The sequence below is a fragment of the Dendrobates tinctorius genome, unplaced genomic scaffold (assembly GCF_039654945.1).
Source record: "Dendrobates tinctorius isolate UK_male_01 unplaced genomic scaffold, ASM3965494v1 ptg000096l, whole genome shotgun sequence".
Lineage (NCBI taxonomy): Eukaryota > Metazoa > Chordata > Amphibia > Anura > Dendrobatidae > Dendrobates > Dendrobates tinctorius.
In genome coordinates this window covers 1284628-1294931 of record NW_027361764.1, presented here as the reverse complement: position 1 = coordinate 1294931, position 10304 = coordinate 1284628, and the positions used below count along the sequence as shown (strand labels likewise).

The window sequence follows — 10304 nt, the reverse complement described above, 5'->3', positions numbered from 1 at the left end:
ACTTATCCTAGGTGTAGTTCCCTGACTGACCTGAGGATAAGGGGGGTGCCAGAGAGCTGCAAGTTCCTAACTGGAACTGAAGGGGTGATAGAAAAGTAAATCCCTGACAACTTTACATTAGCGCCACTTTTTAGCATTTTAGAAGGTTTAGTAAATTTATTTTTTCAAGGAGATTTTAGGGACCTGTTCAGGTGTGAAGTGACTTTGGGGGTCCTCTATATTGGAAACCCCCTAAAGTGAGACCTTTTTAAAAGCCGCGCCCCTCAACGTATTCAAAATTGCTGTCAGGTAGTTAAATTAACCCTTCAGGTGTTTTTCAGGAACGAATGCCAAGTGACATGATGGCAATGAAAAAGTGTATCCTTACCGCCTAAGTGTTGGTAACCTCTGATGAGGCCGCTGTAGCCGGAGACTTTACGGCCGCTGTTTGGCCATGAATAGCCATAGTATAGCAGATCTCAGGGTGCCGATGGGGTAAAGAGGAGGCCCCCACACACTGGTAATCATCAATTAAAGAGAGAAGCATGTAAGGGGTTAAACGACCAGTCAGTGCCAACACTGATCGTGGCAGACGCAGCAAGCTGTCGGGGATGCTAGTCTCTCATAACGCAGGTCAGTAAAAAGACATACTGTGGCCACTAAGGGGTTAATCTTCAACTGGCTTTACTGTTCACACTAACAGTAATATTGATGAGGGTGCCTCTGCACTGCCCTCCGGCCTCCGCTGTTGGGTTGCTGGTATATGGCGTCACCTCCTACTCAGACGTCACAGTAACGAGACCTCCAGCTCCTCGTAGACATTTATTCACGTTACAGACGCACAACAGCTCAGGGGCCACAGTCCCGCACAGGGGCCACAGTCCCGCACAGGGGCCACAGTCCCGCACAGGGGCCACAGTCCTATGAAGATCTGCCCACAGATGATGAAGGGTGCCAGAGACGTGAGGGAGGTGGTCACTGACACCACCAGAGTCCTCGGAGCTGAGGCCGCGGTCAGACTCTTTCCATCTCAGAGAAGCCCCTTCATCCACTTCCTGCTCCAGAGACGCTCACCCCGAGACTTGGCCCGTTCTTTGCCGAAGGATGCGCCCGTCTCGGTCCAGGCAAAAATTGTAGGATTTTGGACTGTTCAGTGCAGCCTCGATCCGCTCCACCAAGTTCTCTGGAGTGATAAATGTCCTGGAAAGTTCCTGCAGATGAAGAGGACACCCTACAGTTACACCCGTCTGCCCTGCGGATGAAGCTGGGACACCCTACGGTTACACCCGTCTGCCCTGCGGATGAAGCTGGGACACCCTACGGTTACACCCGTCTGCCCTGCGGATGAAGCTGGGACACCCTACGGTTACACCCGTCTGCCCTGCGGATGAAGCTGGGACACCCTACGGTTACACCCGTCTGCCCTGCGGATGAAGCTGGGACACCCTACGGTTACACCCGTCTGCCCTGCGGATGAAGCTGGGACACCCTACGGTTACACCCGTCTGCCCTGCGGATGAAGCTGGGACACCCTACGGTTACACCCGTCTGCCCTGCGGATGAAGCTGGGACACCCTACGGTTACACCCGTCTGCCCTGCGGATGAAAAGAGAACGCACTACGGTTACACCCGTCTGCCCTGCGGATGAAGCTGGGACACCCTACGGTTGCACCCGTCAGCCCCACGAATGAAAAGAGGACACCCTACAGTTACACCCGTCTGCCCTGTGGATGAACCTGGTACACCCAACGGTTACACCCGTCTGCCCTGTGGATGAAGCTGGGACATCCTATAGTTACACCCGTCTGCCCTGCGGATGAAGCTGGGACACCCTACGGTTACACCCGTCTGCCCCACGAATGAAGAGAGGACGCCCTACGGTTACACCCGTCTGCCCCGCGGATGAAGCTGGGACACCCTACGGTTACACCCGCCTGCCCTGCGGATGAAGCTGGGACACCCTACGGTTACACCCATCTGCCCCACGAATGAAAAGAGGACGCCCTACAGTTACACCCATCAGCCCCACGAATGAAAAGAGGACACCCTACAGTTACACCTGTCTGCCCTGCGGATGAAGCTGGTACACCCTACGGTTACACCCGTCTGCCCTGCGGATGAAGAGGACACCCTACAGTTACACCCGTCTACCCTGTGGATGAGGCTGGTACACCCTACGGTTACACCCGTCTGCCCTGCGGATGAAGCTGGGACACCCTACGGTTACACCCGTCTGCCCTGCGGATGAAGCTGGGACACCCTACGGTTACACCCGTCTGCCCTGCGGATGAAGCTGGGACACCCTACGGTTACACCCGTCTGCCCTGCGGATGAAGAGGACACCCTACGGTTACACCCGTCTGCCCTGCGGATGAAGCTGGGACACCCTACAGTTACACCCGTCTGCCCCACGAATGAAAAGAGGACGCTGTTATGAATGGGTCACCGATGAGAAAAAAGCAAAACAAGCTAAGTCACAGAAAACCAGAGAGGTTGGTAACTATGCAGATTGCAGATCCCTGATCTTACCACACAACTAGCAGTAGCCGTGGAGCGTACCTACGATGTTCCTAGACGCCTCGTCACGGCCGGAGGACTAAATAAGCCTGAAGCAAGAAAAGAGGAAAACTAACTGCCCCAGAGCAGACCCCAAAGGAATAGACAGCCCCCACACATGTATTGACGGTGAAACAAGATGAAGGCACAAACACAGGCAGGAAAATAGGCTGAGCAAACGATGGGACCCAAACTAACTAGAAAGGACAGGAAAGGAAAGACACTGTCTGCAATCTGCAAAAAACCCTACAAAAATAATATCCAACACTTCTGATAGCAAAATTAACCCTGAAGTCACTAGACTTCTCCCATTATATCAGCACTCTGAAATATTCTGAGACAGAGCAAAAAGAGACCGAACTAGTAAGGGACAAAAAGCCAATTGGCAAAATACTGATAAATAAGAGTGGAAATTCAGCACAGCCCCCAGCCGGGGCTGGCTGACCACACCAAAAAACTGAATAGACCAAGAAAATCAAGTGTGAACATTAGCAGAAAAACTTAGCTTTAGAGGACTGGAACAGAGCTGAAACCCAAGAGCTGACAAGCCAGACAGAATCACCAGCAACTGAATAGGGCGTCGGCTGTCTTAAATCCAATCTGAGACTCCTGAGGTCCAATCGTCATCCTCATTCTCAGGTGGCAGATCTCCACCGATCAAACCAGCCTCACCACCTCCTGTTACCACCAGAGGGAGTCTGGAAGGAGAACTCACAACTGGTGAATCAGAGAATGAGCTCACAACAGGATGCCCTACGGTTACACCTGTCTGCCCTGCGGACGAAGCTGGGACACCCTACGGTTACACCCGTCTGCCCTGCAGACGAAGCTGGGACACCCTACGGTTACACCCGTCTGCCCTGCGGACGAAGCTGGGACACCCTACGGTTACACCCGCCTGCCCTGCGGACGAAGCTGGGACACCCTACGGTTACACCCGCCTGCCCTGCGGACGAAGCTGGGACACCCTACGGTTACACCCGCCTGCCCTGCGGACGAAGCTGGGACACCCTACGGTTACACCCGTCTGCCCTGCGGACGAAGCTGGGACACCCTACGGTTACACACGTCTGCCCTGCGGACGAAGCTGGGACACCCTACGGTTACACCCGTCTGCCCTGCGGATGCAAAGAGGACACCCTACGGTTACACCCGTCTGCCCTGCGGACGAAGCTGGGACACCCTACGGTTACACCCGTCCGCCCTGCGGACGAAGCTGGGACACCCTACGGTTACACCCGTCTGCCCTGCGGACGAAGCTGGGACACCCTACGGTTACACCCGTCTGCCCTGCGGACGAAGCTGGGACACCCGTCTGCCCTGCGGACGAAGCTGGGACACCCTACGGTTACACCCGTCTGCCCTGCGGACGAAGCTGGGACACCCTACGGTTACACCCGTCTGCCCTGCGGACGAAGCTGGGACACCCTACGGTTACACCCGTCTGCCCTGCGGACGAAGCTGGGACACCCTACGGTTACACCCGTCTGCCCTGCGGATGAAAAGAGGACGCCCTACGGTTACACCCGTCTGCCCTGCGGACGAAGCTGGGACACCCTACGGTTACACCCGTCTGCCCTGCGGACGAAGCTGGGACACCCTACGGTTACACCAGTCTGCCCTGCGGACGAAGCTGGGACACCCTACGGTTACACCAGTCTGCCCTGCGGACGAAGCTGGGACACCCTACGGTTACACCAGTCTGCCCTGCGGACGAAGCTGGGACACCCTACGGTTACACCCGTCTGCCCTGCGGATGAAGCTGGGACACCCTACGGTTACACCCGTCTGCCCTGCGGACGAAGCTGGGACACCCGCCTGCCCTGCGGACGAAGCTGGGACACCCTACGGTTACACCCGTCTGCCCTGCGGACGAAGCTGGGACACCCTACGGTTACACCCGTCTGCCCTGCGGACGAAGCTGGGACACCCTACGGTTACACCCGTCTGCCCTGCGGATGAAAAGAGGACGCCCTACGGTTACACCCGTCTGCCCTGCGGACGAAGCTGGGACACCCTACGGTTACACCCGTCTGCCCTGCGGACGAAGCTGGGACACCCTACGGTTACACCAGTCTGCCCTGCGGACGAAGCTGGGACACCCTACGGTTACACCAGTCTGCCCTGCGGACGAAGCTGGGACACCCTACGGTTACACCCGTCTGCCCTGCGGACGAAGCTGGGACACCCTACGGTTACACCCGTCTGCCCTGCGGATGAAGCTGGGACACCCTACGGTTACACCCGTCTGCCCTGCGGATGAAAAGAGGACGCCCTACGGTTACACCCGTCTGCCCTGCGGACGAAGCTGGGACACCCTACGGTTACACCCGTCTGCCCTGCGGACGAAGCTGGGACACCCTACGGTTACACCAGTCTGCCCTGCGGACGAAGCTGGGACACCCTACGGTTACACCAGTCTGCCCTGCGGACGAAGCTGGGACACCCTACGGTTACACCCGTCTGCCCTGCGGACGAAGCTGGGACACCCTACGGTTACACCCGTCTGCCCTGCGGATGAAGCTGGGACACCCTACGGTTACACCCGTCTGCCCTGCGGACGAAGCTGGGACATCACCAATGAGGAATAAGCCACATGACCCCCATTCACCCTGAGGAATAAACTATGTGACACCCCATGAAGAATAAGTCACCTGACACTCCCAATCCTGAGACACCCCCATGGTGAGAAATAATCCACGTGACCCTCATCCCAACCCTGAAGATGACATGACACCCCCCTGGGGACTATAAGTCATGTGACCCCTCACCTCCAGCCTCTCCAGCTCCCGCTCCCGCTGCTGCTGCTCCTCCATCTTGGCCTGGTCTCGGAGCTTGGTGGCTTCTCTCCTCAGCAGCTTGTAGGCCTGCTCCTCCATCTTCAGCCGCTCCAATCTGCAAAAACAGCTTGTCAGAGGTGGTGCGATACTGACTGCGGGGGATGGCGACGCCAACATACATGTACAGCGGGCGTCACTCAGCCTCACCTCCTGCACAGAGCCCGGTCGTTCTCCTCCTTGTTCCAGGCCATCAGTGCCGTGTGCTCCACGGCCTCCAGGTGCAGACGCTGCTCCGCAAAGTATCCCACCCGCTGCTCAAAGCGCGAACGCAACATCTCCTCCTTAAAGTCGGCCCTACAAAAAACGGCCACAGAACACCGTGAGGCCTGATGGTCAGGGGCCGCACAGCGGGGGCATTCACCAGCCCTCCGCACAGTCAGGGGCCGCACCGCGGGGGTATTCACCAGCGATCTGCACAGTCAGGGGCCGCACAGCGGGGGCACTCACCAGTCCTCCGCACAGTCAGGGGCCGCACCGCGGGGGCATTCACCAGTCCTCCGCACAGTCAGGGGCCGCACCGCGGGGGCATTCACCAGCGATCCGCACAGTCAGGGGCCGCACCGCGGGGGCACTCACCAGTCCTCCGCACAGTCAGGGGCCGCACCGCGGGGGCATTCACCAGCGATCCGCACAGTCAGGGGCCGCACAGCGGGGGCACTCACCAGTCCTCCGCACAGTCAGGGGCCGCACCGCGGGGGCATTCACCAGTCCTCCGCACAGTCAGGGGCCGCACCACGGGGGCATTCACCAGTCCTCCGCACAGTCAGGGGCCGCACAGCGGGGGCACTCACCAGTCCTCCGCACAGTCAGGGGCCGCACCGCGGGGGCATTCACCAGTCCTCCGCACAGTCAGGGGCCGCACCGCAGGAGTATTCACCAGCGATCCGCACAGTCAGGGGCCGCACAGCGGGGGCACTCACCAGTCCTCCGCACAGTCAGGGGCCGCACCGCGGGGGCATTCACCAGTCCTCCGCACAGTCAGGGGCCGCACCGCGGGGGCATTCACCAGTCCTCCGCACAGTCAGGGGCCGCACCACGGGGGCATTCACCGGTCCTCCGCACAGTCAGGGGCCGCACCGCGGGGGCATTCACCGGTCCTCCGCACAGTCAGGGGCCGCACCGCGGGGGCATTCACCAGTCCTCCGCACAGTCAGGGGCCGCACCGCGGGAGCATTCACCAGTCCTCCGCACAGTCAGGGGCCGCACCGCGGGGGCATTCACCAGCCCTCCGCACAGTCAGGGGCCGCACCGCGGGGGTATTCACCAGCGATCCGCACAGTCAGTGGCCGCACAGCGGGGGCACTCACCAGCGATCCGCACAGTCAGTGGCCGCACAGCGGGGGCACTCACCAGTCCTCCGCACAGTCAGGGGCCGCACCGCGGGGGCATTCACCAGTCCTCCGCACAGTCAGGGGCCGCACCACGGGGGCATTCACCAGTCCTCCGCACAGTCAGGGGCCGCACCGCGGGGGCATTCACCAGTCCTCCGCACAGTCAGGGGCCGCACCGCGGGGGCATTCACCAGTCCTCCGCACAGTCAGGGGCCGCACCGCGGGGGCATTCACCAGTCCTCCGCACAGTCAGGGGCCGCACCGCGGGGGCATTCACCAGTCCTCCGCACAGTCAGGGGCCGCACCGCGGGGGCATTCACCAGTCCTCCGCACAGTCAGGGGCCGCACCGCGGGGGCATTCACCAGTCCTCCGCACAGTCAGGGGCCGCACCGCGGGGGCATTCACCAGTCCTCCGCACAGTCAGGGGCCGCACCGCGGGGGCATTCACCAGTCCTCCGCACAGTCAGGGGCCGCAACGCGGGGGCATTCACCAGCCCTCCGCACAGTCAGGGGCCGCACCGTGGGGGCATTCACCAGCCCTCCGCACAGTCAGGGGCCGCACCGCGGGGGCATTCACCAGCCCTCCGCTCGCGGGGGGCATTCACCAGCCCTCCGCACAGTCAGGGGCCGCACCGTGGGGGCATTCACCAGCCCTCCGCTCGTGGGGGGCATTCACCAGCCCTCCGCTCGTGGGGGGCATTCACCAGCCCTCCGCTCGTGGGGGGCATTCACCAGCCCTCCGCTCGTGGGGGGCATTCACCAGCCCTCCGCTCGTGGGGGGCATTCACCAGCCCTCCGCTCGTGGGGGGCATTCACCAGCCCTCCGCTCGCGGGGGGCATTCACCAGCCCTCCGCACAGTCAGGGACCGCACCGAGGGGGCATTCACCAGCCCTCCGCTCGTGGGGGGCATTCACCAGTCCTCTGCACAGTCAGGGGCCGCACCGCAAGGGGCATTCACCAGCCCTCCGCTCGCGGGGGGCATTCACCAGCCCTCCGCACAGTCAGGGGCCGCACCGAGGGGGCATTCACCAGCCCTCCGCTCGTGGGGGGCATTCACCAGTCCTCTGCACAGTCAGGGGCCGCACCGCAAGGGGCATTCGCCAGCCCTCCGCACAGTCAGGCGCCGCACCGCGGGGGGCATTCGCCAGCCCTCTGGATAATTGGGGGCTACAATATGGGGGTTACCAGTACGGGTGCAGCAGTCGCCGGCAGTAGTCGGGCTCCAGGCACGCAGGGGCCCCAGCACACCATTAGATTTGATAACTTCCCCCATTGTTTACCAGGTGCAGACCCCAGAACGCTGGGAAAACAGCTATGATGGTGAGACCAGAGCCCCCTCAGGGTGCAGTGGGAGTGTTGATTCAGCAGGGGACGCTCCTAGCACCACCACCCCTAGACGGAGCTTATGATCCACGTACCTCATGGCGCCCAGGATGGCGGTGTACTCCCGATACCGGCGCTGCACGTTCAGCAGCTCCTCCACACACACCATGGGGGGATACTTGATGCGGGAGGCTTTGGATTTTGCAGGTGGATCAGAGCGAGATTTCCGGCCCCTGATGCTCGTTATGCGGGGGGCACAGGAGACGCGGAGAAGGAGCGGAAGCCGAAGCATCGCGACTGCAGCAGGAACACGTCTGGACGGCAAACTGGTCACCGCACCATCAGGAGGAGGAAGACGAGGGGGCCGAACACCGGGCACAACCTGGGGGACGCAACACAGGTCATACACAGGCTCCTCCCACATGACTCAAGTCACCTCCATGTACCACGATGGCAGAGGTGCACCCCCAGGACCAGAGGACCAAGAGCAAGGAGCCCCCCTCCTCCGTTTCCCCTCCTCCGTTTCTGCCCACCCATCTTCTTCGTTTCCCCTCCCCCCCGTTTCCGCCCCCCCTCCCCCTCCCCCGTTTCCGCCCCCCCTCCCCCTCCCCCGTTTCCGCCCCCCCTCCCCCTCCTCCGTTTCCGCCCCTGCCCCTCCCCCTTTCCTCCCCCTGCCCCTCCCCGTTTCCGCCCCCGCCCCCTCCCCCGTTTCCGCCCCCCCTCCCCCTCCTCCGTTTCCGCCCCTGCCCCTCCCCCTTTCCTCCCCTGCCCCTCCCCGTTTCCGCCCCCTCCCCCTCCCCCGTTTCCGCCCCCCCTCCCCCTCCCCCGTTTCCGCCGCTCCCTCCCCCCTCGTTCCCCCTCCCTCCCCCCTCGTTCCCCCTCCTCCATTTTCGCCCCTCCCTCCCTCGTTCCCCCCCCTCCGTTTCCGCCCCCCCCTCCTCCGTTCCCCCCCCCTCCGTTTCCCCCCCCTCCGTTTCCGCCCCTCCCCTTCCCCCGTTTCCGCCCCCCCTCCCTCCCTCCGTTCCCCCCCCCCTCCGTTTCCGCCCCCCCCCCCCTCCGTTTCCGCCCCCCCCCTCCTCCTCCGTTTCCGCCCCCCCCCCTCCTCCGTTTCCGCCCCCCCCCCCTCCTCCGTTTCCGCCCCCCCCCCTCCTCCGTTTCCGCCCCCCCCCCCCTCCTCCGTTTCCGCCCCCCCCCCTCTCCTCCGTTTCCGCCCCCCCCCCTCTCCTCCGTTTCCGCCCCCCCCCCTCTCCTCCGTTTCCGCCCCCCCCCCTCTCCTCCGTTTCCGCCCCCCCCCCCTCCTCCGTTTCCGCCCCCGTCCTCCTCCGTTTCCCCGCCCCTCACCTTCCTGCGCTCTCGGAGGCGTCTGGTTACCGGGGGGATGATGAGGTGGGCGCAGCACGTGGCTTCCTGTACCGTCAGTAGCACGGGGATGACGTCACACCGGGCGGAGATCACCGGCAGCGAACGGGTCACTCGGGCGCCGCCATGTTACTGACCTCAGCGCTGTGCATGCCGGTATACCGCCTGTACCACGTGCTGCCGATCAGGCACGTGACGTTGTGAGGCGGGGCGAGCGCAGAGAGCTCTCTCCCTGATTGGCTGCTGTTTGCAGAAGGCGTTTACCTGTATAAAGCTGCGATATCGGGAGTCGCCAGCAGGTGGCGAAATAAAGAAAGAATTAACAGCGCCCGCAGGAGCCAATTAGCTCACTGCCTTCACGGCGTCCGGAGCGCGGATTGGCTGCTGTGGTCGCTCACTTTTTCTCGTTGGTTGTAGTATTATGACTTGTGATTAACCCCTCAGTGAGCAGAGAGCTGCGGCCGAGTGTTCACAGATCCGCCCCTCGTTACAATTACTCCCTCCTATAACAGCGCCCTCTGCCTCCTCCTCCTATAACAGCGCCCTCTGCCTCCTCCTCCTATAACAGCGCCCTCTGCCTCCTCCTCCTATAACAGCGCCCTCTGCCTCCTCCTCCTATAACAGCGCCCTCTGCCTCCTCCTCCTATAACAGCGCCCTCTGTCTCCTCCTCCTATAACAGCGCCCTCTGCCTCCTCCTCCTATAACAACAGCGCCCTCTGTCTCCTCCTCCTATAACAGCGCCCTCTGTCTCCTCCTCCTATAACAGCGCCCTCTGCCTCCTCCTCCTATAACAGCGCCCTCTGCCTCCTCCTCCTATAACAGCGCCCTCTGCCTCCTCCTCCTATAACAGCGCCCTCTGCCGCCTCCTCCTATAACAACAGCGCCCTCTGCCTCCTCCTCCTATAACAGCGC

General features: G+C 62.0%; 1 protein-coding gene across 1 annotated transcript; it reads right to left on the bottom strand.

The window, feature by feature from the left end:
• Window positions 1-788: 788 nt before the first annotated feature.
• MRPS26 (mitochondrial ribosomal protein S26) lies at window positions 789-9809 on the bottom strand. Its single transcript, XM_073586830.1, has 5 exons — window positions 9374-9809; window positions 8128-8414; window positions 5524-5670; window positions 5308-5431; window positions 789-1190 (listed from the first exon to the last, which is right to left on the bottom strand). The coding sequence occupies exons 2-5, from the start codon at window positions 8322-8324 to the stop codon at window positions 1050-1052; spliced, it is 609 nt and encodes a 202-aa protein (XP_073442931.1). The 5' UTR covers window positions 8325-8414; window positions 9374-9809; the 3' UTR covers window positions 789-1049.
• Between the last annotated feature and the right edge of the window lie 495 nt (window positions 9810-10304).

What these genes read in the sequence shown, in the direction of transcription:
- MRPS26 (XM_073586830.1), bottom strand. Translation starts at nt 8,324, where the DNA reads ATGCTTCGGCTTCCGCTCCTTCTCCGCGTCTCCTGTGCCCCCCGCATA. An exon ending in GCCATCCTGGGCGCCATGAG is followed by an intron (nt 5,671 to 8,127) that starts GTACGTGGATCA and finishes CGTTTTTTGTAG; the next exon opens with GGCCGACTTTAAGGAGGAGA. An exon ending in GGGAGCTGGAGAGGCTGGAG is followed by an intron (nt 1,191 to 5,307) that starts GTGAGGGGTCAC and finishes CTTCATCTGCAG; the next exon opens with GAACTTTCCAGGACATTTAT.